This window comes from Vulpes lagopus, chromosome 24, assembly GCF_018345385.1.
Source record: "Vulpes lagopus strain Blue_001 chromosome 24, ASM1834538v1, whole genome shotgun sequence".
Taxonomy (NCBI): domain Eukaryota; kingdom Metazoa; phylum Chordata; class Mammalia; order Carnivora; family Canidae; genus Vulpes; species Vulpes lagopus.
The window spans coordinates 52,937,149-52,960,977 of NC_054847.1; the positions used below are offsets into that span (position 1 = coordinate 52,937,149).

At 36.3% G+C, this 23,829-nt stretch overlaps 1 protein-coding gene across 9 annotated transcripts in view; it reads right to left on the reverse strand.

Moving 5' to 3' along the window:
• The window catches only part of NETO1 (neuropilin and tolloid like 1), a 126,499-nt gene that overhangs the window by 26,960 nt on the left and 75,710 nt on the right, over positions 1-23,829 (reverse strand). For all 9 annotated transcript variants that reach the window (XR_005985411.1, XR_005985409.1, XR_005985410.1 and 6 more), the window contains exon 7: positions 18,770-18,998. Coding sequence is in view for 6 of the 9 variants with exons in the window: in XM_041739286.1 (XP_041595220.1) it covers positions 18,770-18,998 (229 nt within the window). In the remaining 3 variants the exon portion in view is untranslated. The remainder of the gene's footprint in view (positions 1-18,769; positions 18,999-23,829) is intronic.

Sequence of the window (23,829 nt, forward strand, 5' to 3'; positions counted from 1 at the left end):
TTCCATGAACACTTACTCAGTTATCACATCTGTAAAATGGGGATGAGGATCATACTTACCTAAGTGATTTCATAATGCCAACAGCTGAGGAGAGTGCCAGCCTGTGGATGCAAGCATTACAGCTGTAACCACAAACTGTTCCAGAAGGCAAGCATTGCTCAGGGGTCATGGATTCAAAATGTCTGGGACTGAAACCTGGATCCATGATGTCCAGATTGTGTGAACCTGAGCCAACATTCCTTAAAATGCCCCAGCTTCCATTACACGTGTGTAAGGGGGGGCTCATCTTGACTACCACATACGGTTGTGGGAATTAAATGTCATCAGTCTTTAAAAATTGTAAACGATATTGTCCAATGATATAGGATAGATGCACATTAGCTGGTTTTGAATTATGATAGTAATTACCAAAAATTAAATCAATAAATGAAATGTACAACATTAAGCAGATAGAGGATACAAAAGTGATGTGACTTAATATTAAATCCCCTGATTTGTAAACTGAGGAAAGTCATTCACAGATCTCTCGTCAGCACTAAATGAGAACGCAGACCTGAAATTCATATATTATAGCATGCAATAAACGGTGTCTAAAATGATGAGTTATACACATAGGTGTCTACTCTCTTGTGTAACAACAAAGCACTGATGTTCTTTAGCTAGTACAACCTTGTAAGAGAAATAATGCAATTAAGTGGGTTTCAGCACATAGATATATAAGCTGTTATATCTCAGGGTAGTATTTTAAATATCTATCAGTTCATGGGAACCAATCAGTCGGAGCAGATGGATGCTGACCGTTACGCCACACCAGGGCACTCCACCACAGCCAGGTCTATAGCCACTTGTAAGAAATTGTAAAATAAAATTATGTATCATGAGACATCTTTTTCTCAAAAATGTCTGGGGAATATTTATCTTAGTAGCGTCTCTCGCATATCTTTCTCCAAGCTGTTATTTCCTACAACACCCATCATTCATCTCATAAAAATCCAATCACAAGTGCTAAGCAGACAACTCCCTTCTAGGAGTCAAAAATGGTTTTAAATTATTTCTAAAAAAAAAAATTCTAATATTACACAAAGTAGCACCAAGATAGATAATACAAATAATTAACTTTGCAACTTGCAGAAATTCAGGTGTTTATCCCTCTTCCACCTTGAAAGTAATTATATGAATTTAGCAATATATTTAAATGTGAAAACAAAGTCACTAATATACCAGAGACTTGAATCTCTGAGTTCTTTGATTCCATATTTATGTATAAAAAGAAAAAAAAATAAGTCTGCAACTACTCTCCCTTCTTTATAGGCAACTACAATAAATACACCTAGGATACATTCAGGACTTTACTGAAACTGAAACTTCCTAAGTTATTTTAATATCTTGGGGAGAAATTTATTTGCTATACCCATGCCTTGTGTAAAATACTACTGAAGTTCAATTCTAAAAAAGGAACAAAATAGATATTATGCATGTTAAATACAACGCAAAATGAGGATTTTAATAAGTGCTTGAATCACTTTACAGGAGGAAGTTTTAGGTATATAAGATAGCTATGATATTCCTTGATTCATAAGATAACAAGACCATCAAGATAATGTGCATTTTCTAACTCTGAATTGAAATGGGAGATATTTAGGTCTCATTTTGGAAAGCCAAGATAGGCAAGTGCGTAGACTAGATCTTGATGTTTTGGCTCCAATATGAAATCCAGGAGTGTTTTTTCTGAAGTGCTTGGTGATCCTATAAACTAAGGCTTGGATGAAAATGACAACATTGTCCTCCAACTGTAGTAATAAAATTTTCAGAACAGAGAAACACAACACACAGATCTAGTATCTGTATCACTTTTGGCAGTGTTGATGAGAACTTAAAATCCAATTTTAAAATTTCAATTTTAAATATCTTAAGTGAACATTTATCCAAATATTCCATGATAAATTCTTTAGAAACATAAAATTTAATGCAACATTTTGCTCTAGTGAGGAAGGAATGTATTGTGAATTAGTAAGACTGAGAAGCATGGTGCACTTCCATACATCAGCTTTTGGTGAACCCTTCCTTGTTCACAGAAGTCTGGCACCACGAAATCTGTTTAGCTTTGTTTAATCCAGATGTTCTGATTGTATCAGTTTACCACTTGATAGACAAACAGGAACAGAAGCAAAAGCAAACCCTTGAGAAGTCTTGCCCCAGTGTTCAAAACTTATAGGGAGAGAAGTCTTATTTCTGAAGGGAATAGAAAACAGCATGGGGAATTACTAAGGTATAAAATTGGATGACAAATGAGGATACAAGAGTATTTTAAATTATAAAGCCTCACAGGCAAATATACATATGGAAGGTTTTACTGGAAATACTAAGCCAAAATGTGGGCAATGGCTATTTCTGGGATATCCACAAGTTATATTTAGCTTTTATTGAGAAACGTTCCATATGAACATATACACATAAAAATACGTATATACGTACTTGGGTATAACACACAGTTAGATGTGTATATACATAATATATATAACATATGTTATATATTATATATACACACACACATATAATATATATAACATATCATATATTATATACATATATACACAACACACATATTTTGTAATTGGGAAACATCTTCTAACTTTTCATGAAATAAAAAAACAAATAGTATTTTTTAAAGTCTGTTTTCTCTTTCATATTTTAGCCAGTAAAATAATAGTTTTCACATAACACTTATACCTTACTATATTTGAAGATAATGAGTGAACTTAGTCTTTCACTGAATTCACGTTCTTTGGGATTGCTTTGAAATCCTCACTTGTTTCCATGCTCACCACTAGGTGGCAAGCGTGCACCGTATTTCCTGAAATAGCATTTCACTCTGTTGGGATGTTTAAATCCTACATGGCATCTGAGACAACACATAGACCTATATGTTGCTGATTTTTAAGAAATAAAAACTTCAGTAGAAGACAACCAAAGTAATTGGGGGCATTAGGTAAGGGAGGACAAGAGAAAGAACTGCAGTCATAACTCTCAACATAAAGTTTTATTTGAAATTTTAAAAAAGAATCATAAACCACATTTGCTGTAACATTAAAGATCTAATCATGAATGTTTCATCATTTTTCAGCATTGTGCCACATGTTCATCGTTCTGCTCTTGTAATTAAAATTTTTAAATTTGTAGTAACTTTTTTTAATGCTAAAATCACTAATGCTCCTTCTATATTAGGGTTATTTCTCCCCAACGGCTTTTTAAAAAAATTTTTATTATTTTTTTCTTTTTCAGTTGTTTTTAAATTTGAGTACAGTTAACATACTGTATTATATTAGCTTCAAGTGTACAATATAGTGATTCAGCAATTCTATAACATTACTCAGTGCTCATCCTGATAACTGTACTCCTCATCCCCATCACCTTTTTCACCCATCCCCCAACCCACTTTCCCTCTAGAAACCATCCATTTGTTCTTTGTAGTTAAGAGCTGGGTTGTTTGTTTGTTTTTTTTTTTTTTTTTTTGGTTTGTCTTTTTTCTTTATTTGTTTGTTTTGTTTCTTAAATTCCACAAATGAGTGAAATCATACAGTATTTGTCTTTCTCTGACTAACTTACTTCCCTTAGCATAATACTCTCTAGATCCATTCATGTGGTTACAAATGGTAAGCATTCTTTTAATGACTGAGTAATAATCCATCGTAAAACTGCCACATCTTCTTTTTCCATTCATCCACCGATGGACACTTGGGCTGATTCCATAATTTGGCTATTGTGAATCATGCTTCAGTAAATGTAAGGTTGCACATATCTTTTCAAATTAGTGTTTTCATCCAACTTCATTCTTTTTAAATAGAGAAATTCACTGAATGCTACTCTCAGGAAATATTAAAACAAAACAGAAATTTTAAAACTGGCAGATTTACCTGGAAACATTGATATTTCAAATATTTGTACTTTATGGTAAATAAAGTTACCAGTAGTAGGTTATTTCAAATTCAAAGAACATGGTACTTCAAGAAAATTTGGAAACAGAAGTGACTCTTGATCCTATTTTCCTTTTAATGATTATATCATCTAAATAACAGTTCAGATACTCCCTCCACATCTTTAAATCCAAATCTCATTCTCTCCAAGCACATCCTCCTACTTCATGCCCTCTTCAGATTCTTCTAACTTCTTTGATGTGAAGTTTGTCAAAAGTCCGCCCACTTTGTCCTGGCCTGTGTGGTGTCGACACACACATCCACGCACACTCACACACGCTCATACCCAAGCCATGGGGTCTTCTATTTCTGCTCATCATTATTCCTCATTAGTCCTCCAATCTGAAGTTGGGATGGAAATGGTCACAGAAATGTGTGGAGCTGTGGGAGGATGAGGATGTAGCTTGGGGGACACTTGCTTCTGCTTTTGAATTCAACTTTTATCAGCCCTGAAGACATTAATTTATTAAAACTTTCTGATACTCAAGATGCTCTAGAGCCTATCATCTTCTTTGCCTGAGAGATGGAAATAAAGCTTAAGTTTATTATAAATATGTAATTGTGATACATATCTGCATTATATATTTAAGCAATGAATTAATACTAAATAGAAAGATCTAGCATACTTGGAAACACAATTACTTTTATTCAATAAAGATTTTAATTGATTTAGATGACAGAGAGGACTTTTCCTCTGCTTCTCAGAACCCTGTAGTCAAGTCTCCTGGCCATTATCAGAGGTCCTTTCTCTTCTCTCTCCACAGCCTTCCCTTTAGGGGATCCCAGCAGATTCAAAGCTTCTGACACTCTATTTTCTCCTGGGCTCACCCTTATAGCTCTGAATTCCATCTGAGGTCCAGATTTATACCCTTCCATCAAATTCCTGCAAAACATCTCCACTAGGGATTTTAAGTATCACATCAAATGGAACATGGCTGGATGGGCTCACAGAAAACAGCTGTCATCTTATCCTTTTTAGCCCTTCCAAATCCCATTCTTCCCCTCACACACCTTCCTGACATTAATAAGGAGCAGGACCCATACCCTCAGCTATTAAGGCTGAAGGGTTGGGGTCATTCTTGAGGCCTTTCTCCCATAACACTCACATCCAAATGGCCTTTAGTTGTGTCAGATTTATCTATCTATCTATCTATCTAGCTAGCTAGCTAGCTAGCTAGCTATCATCTAGCTATCTACTAACTTCTTATTGTGGTCTCCACTGGTACAAGTGGCTCATGGCCATCTGTCACCAACTGTTCTTCTATAGCAGATCCATGGACACAGCAGCCAGAAGAGACTTTCATTAACAGTGTAAATCAGGAGCACATGGCTGGCTCAGTAGTTGAACATTTGCCTCTGGCTCAGGTCGTGATCCCAGGTCCTGGGATCATGTCCCACATTAGGCTCCCCAGAGGGAGCCTACTTCTCCCTCTACCTATATCTCTGCCTCTCTCTGTGTGTCTCTCATGAATAAATAAATAAAATCTTTTTAAAAATAAGAATAAGAAATAAAAGTATAAATCAGACTATGGTTCAACCCAGTTTCAACTCCAAAACTTTACTTTAAAAGTTAGATTAAATCCAAACTCCTCAATACCCCTTCTGCTCATTCAAAATCTTGACCCAGCTGCCTCTTGAACTCCAGTGTCACCCACCATAACCACGGGGCACTGAGATCCACACTCTTCTTCACCATGTTATCTATGTTGTTGTTTTTCCATAATACTTATTAGGACTTGAGTTTATCTTCTTTAATTAACTTCTTTGTACATCTTTTCCCTCCTCTTATAAAAATGCAGAGCAAGGGAGTTATCTTGTGCACTGCTTTCTCACTTGCACTTTGAATAACACATGCCATTTTGGAGATGCTAAATAAATACTTGTTGACTGACAGGTATCAGAACAAAAAAATTTTCAACAGTAAGATGGATGTGAAGTGCCAAATTTCCATTAAATTCTGAAAATGATTTAATTTCTAACAAAGAGCTAAACTTTTCTTAATGAACTTAAGGGAAGAAAATAAAACATCAGCGGTATCAATATGACTTAAGTATCTGAGTAAGAATTCAAAAACTTCAAAAACTGCATTCAAAAGTCTATAGCTTGCTGCTAAGTATAATTTTAAGTCATGGCATTCTAATTACAAACACATAAAATGAAAAAAAAATATATTTGGCCTCAGAATTGTCTCCAAAACAAACGTTTTGTTTTTCCCTAAAATAAATGGAAAAATTTCCCCTGCCACCATACTTTAAACTTAAAAGGGCCCTCAGGCTCTGCAATTAGAGAAAATGACATTTTATTTGAAAAATGTTGACCAGATTTCAGGCCAGAAATAGATTTATGCCTCTTCTCTTCATCTCCTTTATCATCTTCATATATTTTTTGAAAGATCAATATCTGCCTTTAAAACTCTATGTTCCAATGTGACTTAGTTATCTGTCAAAATATCCAGTATTATTAAGATACATTTTAATCTCTTTTTTTAAAATACAAGAAAATCTATTCACAAATTTCAATTTAATCCCACTCACATTTATTAGATTCCCCCAATCTTTCTGCTAGAATCGTATAGAATTGTACATTGCTATGGCTCCAAAAAGACATTACATTAAGAAAAGAAAAGCATCTTCATGAGGAAATTATATTCGATAGATAGAGGCCATTTCTTTCCTCACATAGGACATGAGCCCCATCATGACTTATCCATTCTGTTTGATTCCAAGAATGAGCATACATTTTTATACTATAATTATATCTGCTTTGGATCAGCTACATGACGATTTCTTCACTACCTGCAATTAGACAAAGCTATAATGACCATAAGGAATATATTATATTTCTTTGGAGGAATCTGTATTCTGATTATTATTAGCACTTGGACGTGTGTCTCAGGCTTTGTTTTCATGACTGCTGTACACATGCCTGCAACAGTTGGTTAGACCTGCTGTTCTGTTAAAGTTACTATAATTGGTTTCATTGTTGAACATTCCAAGTCCCTAAAGTGGGAACTGAGGTAAATAAAGATTAGAGTGGAGAAAACATGGACCATCATAACCTTAAGTTTGTGATTCTTTTAGTTCAAAGGCTAACAATTCAGAATAATAGTTTCCTGTTTCCATCCAACAACTATATACAGTCTGTTTTCAGTGGTAGACACAAACTACGGCAGCTGTAAAGCCAGCATCAAAGGGATCAATATATGCTATCCCCGAGGATCCTACCAAAAATTACAAGGAATTTACTGTCTTTATTCTTGTCCACAGGATTCTTGGCAGACTGACAACTTAACTAGAGACCACGTTGATCTAAAAAATTCAATGGAAATTCTGTGAAGGTTTCTAAGTAATTCAACAAATAAACATAGAAACCAACATTATTTAAATATTTTGGTCTAAAATACTCAAGGAAATTGATTTTAAATTTTAATTATTCCACCAACCTGTATATCTATATGCATACTTTAAAAAAACATAATTGGAGTTAAATGACAGTCAACAATAAATGTCCATTAATAATTAAATTAAAATATTAAAATATTTCTGATGGTTGTTTTTTTCCTGCTACAATTGGACTCAACCACATGCTTAAAAAGAAGGGAGGGTGTGGGTCCCTGGCAGATTATACAATTTTATATTATTATCCCTTGCTCAAAATTCTCATTAAATTTGCAAGTAAGAAACTACTGTGAAGATTTCCATAGGTTGTTATACCATTAACAAACACAAGAGTAGCCACCATTTGCTCTGAACACATATTTAAAACTCACAGTTGTTCTATAATGTCTCCTTCATTTTCTAGAAAAGAAATTGAGGCTTAAAGTCAAGGTGTTACAGGTAAGAAAGGAGCAGAATGGACTGACTGGTACCAAATGGGTACTCTTACATACAATCTCATCCTATTTCAATTTTTTTTTTAACAACAAAACTTGTTTTTTCAGATTTGTAATTCTGTTTTGAAAAATGTTTAACATTAATTTTAGAATTCTAAACACGTATATACTTGCCAAAATTATAGGTTTCTGATGCATCCCCTTTTTGTATTTTTTCTATAGTAATAAAAATATTTAATTTTTAAGTACTTTCATTATATAGAAGACTATTTATTCAGTAGTAGGGCATGAATGGGACATGTGTGTAGATAGACTATTACCACTTGGTGCTGTGTACCTTTGGTCTTCAAGTCAAATACCTTTTTTTTTTTTCATAATTTCAGATGAAGAGTATGTCACTTCAATGAAAATAAATCAAATAAACACAAAATAAGAGCATCAGATCTACTGTGGTAAACTGAATAATGGCTCCCAAAGATGCCCACATCTTAATCCCCAGAATTTGTGAATGCTACTTTTTATGCAAAGGAGATTTTGCAGATGTGAGTAAGAACTTCAAAATGTGGAGATTATTCTGGATTTCTGATGAAATCACAAGTATCTTTACAGAGGGAGGGAGGAGCTCCAAGGGGCAGAATGTGATATAACAGGCAAGTGACGAGATATGAGAGGTTACCTTGCTGGCTTTGAAGGAGGAGCTATATAACCCACAAAGGGAGGAACACAGCTCTAGAAGCTGGGACAGGTGAGGGAATGCACTCTTCACTATGGCCTCCCAATAGAGTGGCCTTGTTGACACCATGGTTTCAGCCCACTGAAATCTATTTCGAATAATAGATTTATATTGTTTTAAGCACTAGATCTGTGGTAATCTGTTACAGCAGCACTAGGAATGAAGCCAATATGCCTATTTATACCAAGTAACTCATTTCTGAGGGTAATCAGAACACGATCCACCAGCCCCTGTAGATGTATGTATGACCACACAATACCACAACGGGGGCAGGAAAGGCCAGAAATAGGAAATGTGAAGAATGAGATCTCTGATGTAGGAGGGTGATGGTTTTCAACCAGGACACCCTGCAACTCCTGAGTCACGATTTGTGAAATGGGTCAAGAGCAACATTTTCTAACTACTTACATCATTTAAAATAATAGCAGAAATTCAATGATTTAATCACATCACCCAGCAGAGGAAGGACTGATGTGACCTCTAGTTCTCCAAGGACATTACAAAAATGCAGGTTCAATCGTCGGCATCTGTCACACTATATAAAAGCCATCAAGTGTGAGAAGGTCTTGGAGGTAAAAAGTGCAGAAATTCTAGTGGAGACCTTGGTAATTATGTAGTCTAAAAGAAGAGGTCATTAGATAGTGACCTGTCCTCACCTACTGGCATAATTACCACCCCCAAAAAAACTCTTGATCAGTTATCATTTCCTGACATTGTACATGGGTCTTGATTTTCTCAACACAAAAAATAACATATGTATGGGGCACCTGGGTGGCTCAGTTGGTTAAGTGTCTGACTCTTGATTTCAAGTCTTGATCTCAGGGTTGTGAGTTTAAGTCCCACATTGGGCTCCATGCTGGGTATGGAGTCTACTTAAAATATATTTATATATCATACATACCTATAAAATATATAAAATTATATATAATTATATATAATATACAATATATTATATATACACATACAAAACGTATATACTTGTGTTCTTAGATTTAATAAATCTCTTCAGAAAGTCATATCAAAGTCTTATCAAAGTTATATTATTGCTTTAAAAATGTTTACCAAAAAAACTGCTCATTGTAGAAAAATCATAAAACCTTGAGAATCAAAAAAACTCATCACCTAAAAATCATCATTATTATGTCACTATTAATACACATGTATTACATATATAATAAATACTCTATATTATTTATCACACATGTTTACAAAAGTATACTTGCACATGTTTTGTCTGCTACTTGCTTTTAAAATTTTATTTTTTCATATACTCAATGTTAGTATCAGTCTAATACATCATTTTAAGGGCGAAAAGAATATATGCATGTTCCAAGAACCAGTTAACCAAGCCACTTAAGCAAGTTTCATTTTTTTAAATGATACTAATCTTACTTATCACTAATATACACATTCCTAAGTATACTCTTTAGATCAGTAGGAGAGACTTTATTTTTATTTTTTAAACCTGCTTTAGAATGCTGACACATACTGCTAAGATACCCTTCAGAAAACTTCCCCTTTCCTACCAGCATACATATATTCTCATTTTACTACACTATCTCAAAACTGGATAATTATCGCTATTTTTTTAAACAATTTGATAGATGAAAATGAGGTCTTTTTCCTATTGGAATTTATATCCTTTTGTTCTTTAATACAGAAAGGTGTGTGTTTCCTGTACCAACAGGCCGTTTGTTTCTCATGGATTTATTTCTCACTTTATTTGCCCCATTTTTATCTGGTATGCTTATATAACTTTCTCTAATCGTCTTATAGCATCTTTACTCCTTTTAGGTTAAGAATATTTACCCCACTGCCTGCTGTTTATGTTGCCATCATTCAATTAAGCTTTTCCTTTTTAAATTTTAATTATGTTTTTATAATAATACATATCTTAAATTTTGGATATTTATATATGTGATATGTTCTCTTATCCGTACAGGGTTTTATGTCTGCTTGAGAAAGACGTGCCAAAATAGGACACATATACAGCAGTCTTCCAGCCTATTTCATATATTACTGAAATTTCAATCTATGCCATCTAGTATTTATGCAGCTGTAGGACAGATATAAGTAAATATTTCCTATATTATGAAGTAGTCTTAAAACTCTTTAAAGCACACCAACTCAAAACTGAGGCATGGAGATCTCTATCAATAAAAACATCGCTTTACATTTTTGTCTGTGTTATAATTGGCAACACTGCTTCCTGTAACAAGCAGCATGTTTTCTCCTTGCATGAAATACATGTAAATACAATGCCTTTCCATCTCACCATTTACTCCAAACTTGGGAATGTGTTTTCCCTTGCTTTTTCTAGAGAAGAGATTAAATATTATTGCTGTGAGTTGATCGTCATCAATATTTCCTGGTGTATAATCTCAGAGTGTGAGTGAACTTGGTGCATTTTCCATTCATAATCAATTATCTCTATACTTTCTCTCCCTTAGAATTCATCAGCTTTAGTTTACTGATGCCCTATGACAAGTGCACTTGCATACTGCAAAACTGGGAACATGCACTGTTGAGGATGGAATGTAAATTATGTACACAAGAGGCAGATGGCATGCCAAAATATGCTCCAAACAAGAAACGATAATAAAACTGAATGGTGAAATAAGAATTGATCACTGTGGCAGAAGAGCAAAAATCCTACTAATAACAAATGCTAGAGAAAGAGCAAAAATCTCCTATGAGAAAAGAATCCAGTGTCTCAGTGGATAATTTGCTGAAATAAAGGACAAAGTGGTGAAGCTGTGGAGCAAAGTACCAAACACAAATGAACATTTTCTGAAGTGAGTCACATACTGGAATTTAGTTTGAGTGAGTGTGGTAGCACCGTAAGAGGAGCAACCATCCACTCACCTCAGTGCCTGGCTGCTCACATGCTTGTGGAAGGAACAAAAGAACAAATGAAGGCATATGAATAAATCATCAAAATGAAAACCCTGATGACTAGGTATATGACATAGGAGTGGTTACTCAACTTTTAGGGTCAAGCTGATGTTGGAGGGATTATTTTTTTATATATTTCCTGCAATGCTATCTTGCCACAGCTCCTCAACTACCGAATCTAGAAACAGCAATAAACAGTTAATAAAAAATAATGTTAGTTACTATATGCAAGTAACTTATGTAGATAGACATCTGGATAATCAATTGCATTCAAAAGCACACCTCATTACAAAAAGAATGTGTTTTGGCTTTCTACTGTTGAGTAACAAATTACTACAACCTTACTGGCTTAAAACAACACCCACTTATATCTCACAGTTCTATGAGTCAGAAGTCTGTGTTGGGGGGTTCTCTCCTTAGGGTTTCACAAGGCCAACATCAAGGAGGCCACTGGACTGGGGTTCATCTGGAGCATGGGGTCCCCTTCGAGCTCATTCTGATTGTTGGCGGAACTCGGTCTCTTGGATTATGGGGCTGTCAACCCCCTGGCTGTCAACTGGGTGACATTCTCAGCTCACAAAGCCCACCCACACGCTGTGCCACATGGCCTTCCCTACAATAGGGCAGTGTGCTTACAGCCACAGGACATTTGCTACAGCTTAGAATGCCTCTGACGTCTCCCATCCCTGACCTTTCCACCTTCTTTCAAAAAAGCTTACTACCAATATTTGCTGTGTATAGTCAGACCCACTAGGATAGTCTTCCTTTGGTTAATTTAGAATCAACTGATTTGGGGATGGTAACTATTATGCAAAATCCCCTTTGCCACAAAACGTAACAACAATCATGGAGTGACATTCTGTGATATTCAGATTCTTCCTGCACTCCAGGGGAGGGGTGTTTGCAAGGCCTGTACATCAGGAGATAGATAATACTGGGGTCATCACACAACTCTGCCTGTCACAGCCCACCAGCTGGCTGACACCCCCACTCCCATGCTTCACTTCCTTCATGGATGCAAAATAGCATCTCTCATTCTGAAGTCTCCCACGAGTGTCACTGCAATGCAGCACCTGCTCAAGGTCCCAAAGCTCACATCTGAACCATGTAAATGTGGTGCAGAAGAGGCTCCTGGGTGCAGTCCTTGAACTGAAGCCCTGGGGCCCATTTCTCCTCCACCTGTTGACCCAGGGAACCAAAGAGACAAGCCACCTGCCCCAATACCCCAAAATACAATGGTGGGAGAGACGCAGCATAATGGCCATAGAGATTCCGGTTGGGAGAATGGAGAGTAAATAGCAATAGTTTTGAAGTCCAGCAGAGTAAATGTTGGATTTCTCTGGACTATGTTTCTAGTTTGAGGAAAAAACCCTCTGTCAGGGTGGGCTTCACCTTGACATTCTTGGTGCTGCTCTAGGAGTCTTTCTTCCCTTCTTTGAAAGGTGACATATGTTTAAAGTTGGGCAGTTCTATCTGATAGCTCCCACCACAAGAATTTTGGGCTTCTGGTGACATCTTCTCACTAGTATTCTGACCCTTCCAGTCCACATTTCAGGTATTCGTTACAGCAACAGCTCCCTTTCAGTACCAAAATCCGCAGTGCTTTTCTACTGCTGTGGAACAACCACCACAAGTTTAGGATAAGATCTTAAAACAACACCCATTTTATAAGCACACAAAGCCAGAAGTCTGAGCACTGGGTCTTCTGACAGCGTCTCCCTAAGGTGCAAACAAGGTGTTGGCTGGGGCTGTGGACTGCACCTTGGCCAGGGTTCTCTTCCTAACTTGCTCAGGTTGGTGGCATAATTTACTTCTTTGCAGTCGTGTGACTGAAGTTCCCATTTTCTTGCGAGCTGTCAGCCAGATGCTCTGGGCTCCCCAAGGCTGCCCCTCTCACAGGCAGGCAGTACACAACATACCTGTCTGCATTCTTCCTGCAGGGCAGCAGTTCCTCTGGCCCATGCTTCCCCTTATTTCAGAGAGCTCACCTGATTACTCACATCCACCCAAGAAAATCTCCCTCTTGATGAACTCAAAGCCAATTGATTAAGGGCCATCTGCATGTTGCAAAATCACTTTTGCCACAGAATGTAGTTTAATTTTTAAAATTTTTTTTAAGATTTTATTTATTTATTCATGAGAGACACACAGAGAGAGAGGCAGAGACACAGGCAGAGAGAGAAGCAAGCTCCGTGCAGGGAGCCTAATGTGGGACTTGATCCCAGGACCCCGGGATCACTCCCTGGGCCGAAGGCAGACGCTCAACCCGAGTCACCTAGGTGTCCCCAGAATGCAGTTTAATCATGGAACCGCTATCCCAAGGGATTCACAGGTTCTGCCTACCTCAAGGGAAAAGGGATGTGAGGTGGGAATCTTTTGGTTCATCTCAAAATTCTGCCTTCGACTCCATTTTCCTTTGAATTTGGGTGCAATTGTATGTATGTCTTCATTGTAAACAAATCTATAGTTTATATCTGACACAGTCTTTGCCACAAATAAAAAATTAAGTAAATTATCTCATTTTAGCAAATTATTACAAACAACATGCTACAATCTTAAAATGGACAGTTTGTTTTTCACCTCTCTGTATTTGTCTGTTTTTAACAGAAATATGCTACTCATTAATCAAGTCTTAAGTGACTGAGATTTTATGATGCAAAACTTCTAAATGAAAGCAGAAGAGTAGCTGAAAACAGCATTTCAGAAGTCAAAACTAGATACTACTTACATTATTCATCCATTCTAGTTATTGCAAATTTATGTTACACAGAAAAAGTTGAAAAAGTTTGGCAGGCAGCTCAATTTGAACACATTTCACTAACATTTCCATTATGTCTATTTATGCAGTTCCATCATGATTGGTTATGAATTTTCATATATAAGTATGCTCAATATTGAAATTATACTAACAATAATCACATTTCTAAAAAATTGAGTGATTTTTTTTAGAGTAAAATCAATGACTTATAAAAAGTGATGCAGGGGCACCTGGGTGGTGCAGTCAGCTAAGTATCCAACTGTTAATTTGAGCTCAGGTCATGATCTCAGGGTCATAGGATCAAGCCCCACATCCAGCACCATGCTTAGCGGGGAGTCTGCTTGAGTCTCTCTTTCCCTTCTCCCTCTACACATTCTTTCACTTTTCTGTAATTTATTCAAATATAAATGTAAAAATATGATGATTTGAAAATATGTTTCTATTTCCATCCATTAGTGTCCAGAATAGTATGTTCCAGAGCCGAAGTCCCTTGTTTAATTTTACATGAGTCTAATCTTCTAGGTCATATGAAAGTGGCATACTGTATGATTTTAGCATGTTTGTAAAAGATGTAGACATAAGATGCAGCAGACAGGACAGAAAGATCAAAATTCAGTTTTTAAAGCACATAAACCACTGCTGACATATCTGAGCTACATGAGTGACATGTAAGTGCTACCTATTGTTATCACCATCTTTATCATCATCATCTTTAGACAATAGAAGCTCTGTCCATTCCTTACAAGTGACAAAGCTATCAACAAGAGAACGTATGAACTCAGGGGCCAGGTCTTCAATCCTTGCCACAGTAGTGTTCAATCTCTAAGCATGGAGTTGAGGGTGTGCAGGGAAATCCAGTTAACTTCCTGCATATTTTCTTATTCTGTTTCAATTCACACAATGTTTGGGATTGGAATAGATGGTCCCTAAACTCTTCTGTAATATCTAAAAATATAAAAAACATAAAGCAGAATCAGGGGATCCCTGGGTGGCTCAGTGGTTTAGCGCCTGCCTTCAGCCCAGGGCTTGATCCTGGAGTCCTGGGATCGAGTCCCACATCAGGCTCCCTGTGTGGAACCTACTTTCCCTCTGCCTTTGTCTCTGCCTCTCTCTTCTCTCTCTGTCTCTCATGAATAAATAAATAAAATCTTTTAAAAATGTTTTTTTTTTTTTTAAAGAATCAGACCTATAAATACAACAAATGAACTGATGGAGAGGTGGGTTGGGAGGCTGGGCAAAATGGGCAAAGAGGGTGGGAGGTACAAGTTCCCAGTTAGGGAATAAGTCACAGGAACAAGAGGCACACCATAAGGACTACAGTCAGTGATACTGTAACAGAGATGTAATGGGGCAGATGGTAGCTACACTTGTGGTGAACATAGCATCATATATAAACTTGTCAAATCACTAAGTTTCATTACCTGAAACTAATGTAACATTGGGTATCAACTATATCAAAAAAAGACATCATATGGTCCCAACATGAGACCTTTTGAAAGATTTTGGAATATTGTTGAGTATGCTATAGGCACCTCTCAACACTGTGTTGGGGATACTACCCAATAAATGTCAACAACCAAGAAAAATATCAAGGAACCAAGAAACATCAAGGTGGTTTCTTATTATTTGAGTAAGACAAAGCTGTCATTGATTTCACACTTCTAATCTTTACTCTGTGTCTGTGGGTGTGTATGGAGTCTGATTAGAGAGATATACTTTAAATATGAATATTATATGTATTATATAATTATTTATAAGATAGTATATTATATATAAACTACATATATGCATATAATATATATTATATAAGTTCTATACCTGTCATCATCAAAAAAACAAAAATGTAACTCAAAATACTCTCTTAGCCACCAGCATCAAATAAAACAATCCCATTTGGGGAACTTGAAATTCCCTAAATAGAATTCCTTTGTTTCCTCATTTATAGCCCTTAAAATGACCCAAACCACTCATTTTCTGAGTGGCAGCACTGATTGAGGTTCACTTCTTGTTGTTTTGAAATTTTCATCTCCTATCTGGAATACTTTGATTTTAATCGAGAAAGACTTAGTCCATAGTGAACCCTTCATCACAGAATGACTTTGATTTTAGGCATATACAGTAGAATTCCACCCAGTGTTAGCCCCCCAAAAAGAAAAAAAAGCAGAATATCAAAAAGCTACATGGCAACATGACACAGAGGATAAATTTGTTCTAATTGAAGCTTATTGTAAAATTTATGAGATGATCACAGAAAATGCTATTGTAATACTCTTCACTGAAATGAGAGTGATAATCCATCCACTGCACAAGAACATAAAAGAATGGGTACTTTCCTCCTACAGAAGAAGAATGTCATGTTTTTTTTTCTGAATTCAACATTGAAAAGTCCACCCACATGATGGAAGACCTGCAGACCATTTACGTGCATGCATGAAAACTCTATCTTTTAGCCCATATAGAAGTATTTCTAATGGCATTTACACAGTATGATATAATTCACCATTTCTTGAATCAGCAGAATTTTAAAGATTTATATAACTCAGTCACGGCTAGAATTTAATTGAACCTTTGAGGTTTATCAGTCCTTTCCCTACAACACAGACATTCCCCTCCACCATCCATGCCATGTGCTGATCTGTTTTCAGAGGGATCACCCTTTATGCACAGCCTATATCCTCTATGGGAATCCACTCAGTTTTGGAATATCCCAGTTCCTATGAGCTAGACATGCTTTTCCTAAATTTCACTCAGACGTTTCCCTACAATTTAACAAATAAATCTCACCTTTTAGACATTAATCCATATCACCAATATAAGTCTAAGGCAATTATCACATTTTGAACAACAACAAAATCTCTAAGACAAACACTTCTCCTTTGGGCTCGTCTCATGTTTCTAGCTGCTTTTACATCCTGGTTAACCTCTTCCAAATGATTACTCGCCTCCTCGTTCATAAAGCCCAAAAAAGAACAGATTATGTAATCTGCTGTTTGACCAGTGCAGCTTTCCCACGAGACTATCTTCTTTGAGTTATTTCACTTTCTTTAATATAAGCTGAGACTGCTAAGGTTCTTTTTAAATAATTGACAAAAATAAAAAGCATTAGCTCATACTGTGTTTGAATGGAATAAAACTTTAGAAAGTTCTAGGCATCAGGGTTCTTCTACACTACAGTTATTTTGGTTGATATTTGAAACATAAATATATAATTTCATTTTATCCTTATTACATTTTATGGTACAGTTTTGGCAAAAATTGAAGATTTTTGTGGTATTTGTAAAACTTTGATAACATACAGGTTAGCCCTTCTATATGTGTATTATTTTAATCAGGAATTCTCAACATATTATCACCCAAGACTGAGAAGAATATTAAGTATCTTTCACCTCTCACCAAAGGCAAAAGCTATTGGCTACTGTAGAGTGATCAGCTGTGAGGACATGAAATGTACTATCTTGTAGCTTGAATTTCTTCCTACCCTAGTCAAGAACATGACTAATTTTTTTTTTTTGGCCCAATACCTTGCTGAAATAAAGATGTGCTACCTCTAACATTTTGATCAACTACTGAAATGAGGACATGATAGTAACTGCTGTTTAAATCTGCAATAACACTGGGAGAGATAATGCACTCCATGATGGTATCAAGTTGTAGAAAGACTGAGTGACATTTGGTACTTCGGGCATCCTAGAATTCTCCAACTGGGTAATTAGAGAGGAATTTCAAGCCAAAACTATTCACTATATAAAAGAATTGTCCAGTATATTTAATATTTGTGAGTTGGAAAAAAAATAGCACATGCTGTGCCTATCACCAAGAAATCTTGAGGATTTCAAAAACATTTTGTTTTTTCTATTTAAAAAATACAGTTTCAAAATACAAGATGCTGATTTCTTAAAGCTGAATTTTTCAGGATTTTTTTTTTCATTTGTATAACATTAAACATGAGCTATTCAGGGTTTCTAAAGAACATTCCAAATATATCTATTAATATGACTCATTATTTGTTAGAACATAATTTCCTAAAATTGCTGTGCTTTGCACATTAACTCTGGATATCACCCATTGTGCCATTTTAAATATTTTCTGAAACTTTTTCTATTTACTCTCTTCCCAAGCAATTCCCTCTCTTTGCCTACTTTAATTGGAACTCGACTGTCTCAGACCTATTTGCAATAAAGGGGACTGCAAGAGAAGCTTACTAAAGAGAGCCTGACCAAATATTTTTGTGCAGGTTTTTAAGATTGAAAGTCAAACTTCATCAGAGTCTGTTTGAAGTCCCATTCACTTCATAAGAGCTAAGCAAAAGACAAGACAAATCATCATTTCCCAGTTGAACAGTGAACTGTCTTAAGGCAAGGCGATGATGCCTGCACCGAAACAGGTAATCAAAATGTCATGTGTAACTCTCCTGTCACTGGGTCAAAATGAAGGAAGGGGAATCTCAGTGATTTTAAGGACTTGTGAGACACACCCCAGTGTGCTTACACTGCCGGGACAAACACCATTAGCAGCTGATGGGCCTTGCAGCCTAAGACCTAGGTGAAGGACAAACAATAAAGTGCAGAGAATCTTACGTTCTTGAAAGGATGTGAAGAGCATCTGAAACCGGCTGTTCCGACTGCCCTCATCGGCCCACATGCGGATGACCCCAAGACCCGTGCGGAGCATGACGTCATTGGCCACAGTGCTACAGAACTTGGCTTTCAGGTCCCCCACTGAGCTGCTGCCATCATACACAGCTACAAAGTTCCTTTTGCATTCGTTTGAATTCTGCATCTCATAGTCCAAGAAGCGTAAGTAAATCTGGAAGATAACAACAAAGATGCAGTCATTTCCTCAAAGCAGAACAGGATTTCTCTTTAGTCTCACAAGGTAGTCCTGATGGCAATCAATCTTATGATTTTTCCCCCTGTGGAGAGGAGGAGGTAAAGCTGTACAACCAAGATCAAACTGTGTTTAGTATTTTTTTTCAGATGTTATTTTCCTTTCTTCACGCACATAAATGTATGGAAATAAATAAGGTATATTACTATTAAAGGAAAACAGAAATGGTATCAGAACATGGTCTCTGATTTCACTTTGTTTAAATCATTTCACACAACCAAAGTTTCATTTTTGAAGGAGAGCACAGGAAAAAAAAAGAAAAAAAAGAAAAAAAGAAAAGAGAAGAAAGGAAGGGAAAGAGCTAATATGTGACTGTTCTCACCACAACATAGAGTCAAGCCATTTAGTTAAGTCCACATAAATAAAAATTATATTAACATTTAATGAGTAAAAATTTCCTATGCAACATACTACATAGATTATTTTTAAATACTCCCAACTACTCTATAAAGCTTTATTGTCCTATTCAGATGGTGAAACAGAGACTCGGGTGGCAGAAACTGGATGTCAGACAAGGTGTCTCTAACTCCCTAGGCTATGACCCTTCCACAATATAAGACTGCTGCAGACATGCTGTTTTATGATCAACAGATTTTATTGGACTCTGTTCCAATGTGCATTACAAAACCACAAGCAATTAATTCAGCCGAAGATAGGTTTGAAAAAAAGTCATCTGTCCATTCACCCACTGGTTCAACATTATCTACACTGTGGCCTCTGACTTTGTCCCAGACACTATTCAAGGCACCAAGGACACACCAGTGCCCAAAGGAATGAGGCTCAGTGTTGAAATTGTGTGTCTATTAATCCATGACACACAGACCAATGTCATACCAACAGAAGGGACATAAAGAAAAAAAATCTGTGCACTATGAGAGGGATTTCTGGAATGGTTCTAAAATGAAGAAGGCATCCTTCACAAATATCTAAGTATTTTATGTTTTTGAACACGAAAGGCTACAGGCTATTTTCTCTCATACACCCCTCCATTAATGTCACACAGGCCTAAACTGGAGACGTGTGTTCAACTAACAATCCATCTCTTTCATCTCTATACTCATTTTTGTTTATTTATTCATAAACTATGAATCCCATAAAACAAACATTTCTCAGGTTCCAGATGTCTGCCTTACATTTAAAAGCTTCTGTATTCCAAATTATAAGAAATTTCTCTTGCACCCTCAATGATCTTACTGAATTGGGCAGCAATCCTTGTAAATTTGACCTTCAAAATGGTTGTTTACATCTCTGCTGAAGGGTCTATGACATTTCAACCGTCTCCCAACTGGCCTGGATATGTCTAAGGTTCTAACTTTCCACTCCACTCCCAAAGCCCAGCCCCGTCAAAGTTATATTTCTAAGAAACAGATTTAATAATCACACTACAATCTTCAACTGGCTTCCAAATGGTTATAATAATAATTTTTAAAAAAGTTTAAAAATCATGAACTGGCAAATTTTTGTTCTTAGGTCTGAACATTTCACCCTTATTTTACAAAATGCCATCCTTTATGCACAGGACTTTAGTTATATGTGAGTAACCATTCCTTATTCTCTGCCTACTGAGTTCCTCCTGGTTTTTCAAAGTCCAATTCAATTGTCATAAGCCCAGTGCAAAATATTCACTGCTCCTACTCCCCAACCACAGCAGAATTTTCTCTGCATCTTCTATGCTAAAATATTATTTTGAACGTATTTTAAGCTTTAGTTACTGGTTCTATGAAATTTTTACTAACACCATGTGTTCCTAAAACACTGGTGCAGTGGAGTACACCTTTTTGAATTTCAAGTGTTAAACCATGTGTTGTATATGTGAGGCACTCCATCAGAGTTTGTAAGAGGACATACCTGTGAATGACTGATTGGTGAATTCTAGTTTGTTATTGATTTCATTTGTTAGCTCCCTATTGATTATTGATCAGGGCCCTATATGGCAGACTGTTCTAAGTGCTATAAATAATAATTACATAGACTAATTGGCATCTTATTATTTGCAGTAGGAAAAATCAACTGCAAAAATCCCCCAAACAAGGTCTTTCTAACATAATTCTGAAACATCAGAGAACCACAAAACAGTCTGCTGCAGATTTTGTAAGAGAAAACTGACTAAAAGTGTGTGTCCCAAGTCAGGAAATACTCATATAACCTTGAGGAAGGAGGACAACAGAGAAATATGAAAAAATGGGCAAAAATTGAGAAACAGTGGAAAGCCCTTGAGCTTCATTATGCTTTGCTTGGTGAGGTTTTCGTATACAGGCAATCTGTAACATTGCAGCTGGAGCTACTCGAAAATTTCCAAACACTTCGATGCTAACTTTAACTGCCATGACTACAGACATAAAACATATGCCCTAAGAAAGTATGCCTATTCCTCACTTTCAGGTTATGTTTTATTTTATCAGAAGTTCAACTATTACTCACGTAATCCATCTGGGATTCTCTCTTCCCAACCAAATATTATGTTCCTGAAAACTATCCGGGAAATCCCAGAATGTCTCCTTTACGAAGGCAGATTTGAAAATTTCAAACCTTCCAAGTTTTCACCAACTACTTTGCTTTTCAAATTATCACATGGATTTATAAAAAGGGGATTGGGTCTTTCCAATGACCTTTGCCAGGAAGCTGAAGCAAAGGAGACCAAGCAGCTCACTCAAGGGATGTAAGCAATCAATGTGAGAGACTTAAATAGGATTAAGATACCTAACTCTTGTTCTAAAGCTCTTTTCATCACCCCATCCTGGCTGAAAATAAACAGACTGGAACCTCTATAAAAATAAAAATACTTACAAAGTCTAGGTATGCTTATTAGGCAATATACACTTGTTAAATGCAACAAAAATCAAGTATGCATTTACAGTCTCAAATATAATACAATCAATCCAACAGTTTATTAGACCTCAAAAGAATATGCAATCACAAATGTAAATATACAAAACTCCTAGTAGGAGAAAATAGTGAGTAGGGTACATAAAAGGTCCTTTGGAATCTAATGTAAAGTAACCCCTCCCTCCAGTGTCCTTTCAAAGCTCTAAAAAACCAAACACTCTGCGCACAGAAAGTAAAACAAGTAATCATTTGACTAACTGAAAGAAAGATATCCAAGAGCCTAATGTTTCCAGGTTGAGTGAGTCAGTGGCCCAACATGCCTGAAACATATTCAAAGTAGCCTCACATTGCCTGTAGAAGCCCAGCTTAAAATGCTAATTATTTATCTGCATCCTATTACTGGCAATAACTTAAGACATTGCGCTAACACATGATTTCGTTCAAATCTCTCAACAACAGACATGTGTTATAACCATTTTACCACGAAAAAGCCAAGATTGGAAAAAACTAAGTAACTTTTTCAAAGTGATCCAAGCCCTCAGGTTAACAAATCAGTCTCGAACTCCCATCTGCCTGGTAGGTAGTTTGCCCCTTCATATGCCCTGCGCAGACTCATGTAATTTTTTCTTTTTAATTCTCACAGACTTATGTTCCAGAAAGAAAGTTATAATCTTAAGGAAAACCAACTGCAACAAAATAAATAAAGAAGCAAGCAAAGCCAAACTGTTTCGATTTTCCTACAGGGGCCAGGAAACATGTTGACAATCAAGATAAAAATGAGATTCACAGAAAATAAATGTGTCCCTCTGAAATAAATGGCTGTTTCAAATTTTCTTTTTTTTTTTTTTTGTTTCAAATTTTCTTAAGTTTGTTTTATAGAAGAGCACTGCTATAGTTAGAAAGTCAATTTGCATATTCAGCGCATGGTTTCTCATTTGACAGCTCATGAGAGCGTCCCCATTTTCCATAGGAGAGGACTAACTGATATTCTTACAATGAAGTTCAATGACTGAGGTCTAAGCACCTTCTCTATTTAAAGGCCATTCTTGGTAGACAGGATACTATTTATAGAGAAAGTGAACAATTAGTCACTAGATTTTATGTATTCACTTCTGAAGCATTCCATTATTATTATTATTATTTTGTACTTTTTAAAATCATTTAAGACAAGAAATAAAATATGCCAGTGGATATTAGCTTTACTGGGTGCAGAGTGGTTGATGCAAAAGCCAACTATCCTTAGCGAGAAGAATGATCAAGCTTCCCTACACTAGCTTTAGGATACATCATATGAAAGCCTTCCTTATATTGGGATTGAAATGATATCCGGCCAGCTTAAAGCGTGTGCCATAAGATCACCACGGGGGAGAATGCCACATGACATGGGTTTTATTTAAGGCAGAAAACCACAGAAAGCTCTTTAGTCTCTGCTGAGAAAAAGGGAAAATGATAAACAGAATCATATATAACTCCAGTAAAATAGTCAGATTACAATCTCCTCTCAGTGAATCATTTTGATGCATTCTTCTTTCTAATCAATCACAAAGAGTTTGAGCTGACAAAATGATTTATTGAACAGGACCAGAGGAGCTTCAGAACACATAAGCAATTTCTGGCAGTATCTGTCTTCCAAATCGCACTAATAGAGCAGAATCCCTCTGGTGTACTTAACGCAAGTAAATTGAGCTAACAATTTACCAAGTAATATATTTACAAACAAACGTTTAATACCAACCTTTCAACCTGGTCCCTCCCCTCATGTCACAATGATATGCAGCAAACAGACACCGTTTGGGGCAATTATTTAAGATTTGCCAGAACAGTTTTCGCCATGAAAATACAAATTAAATGCACAACAGCCCAAGAAACGCTGTCCATGGTTCCAACACTACTCTCCACTTTGATAAATAAAACCACAGTCTAA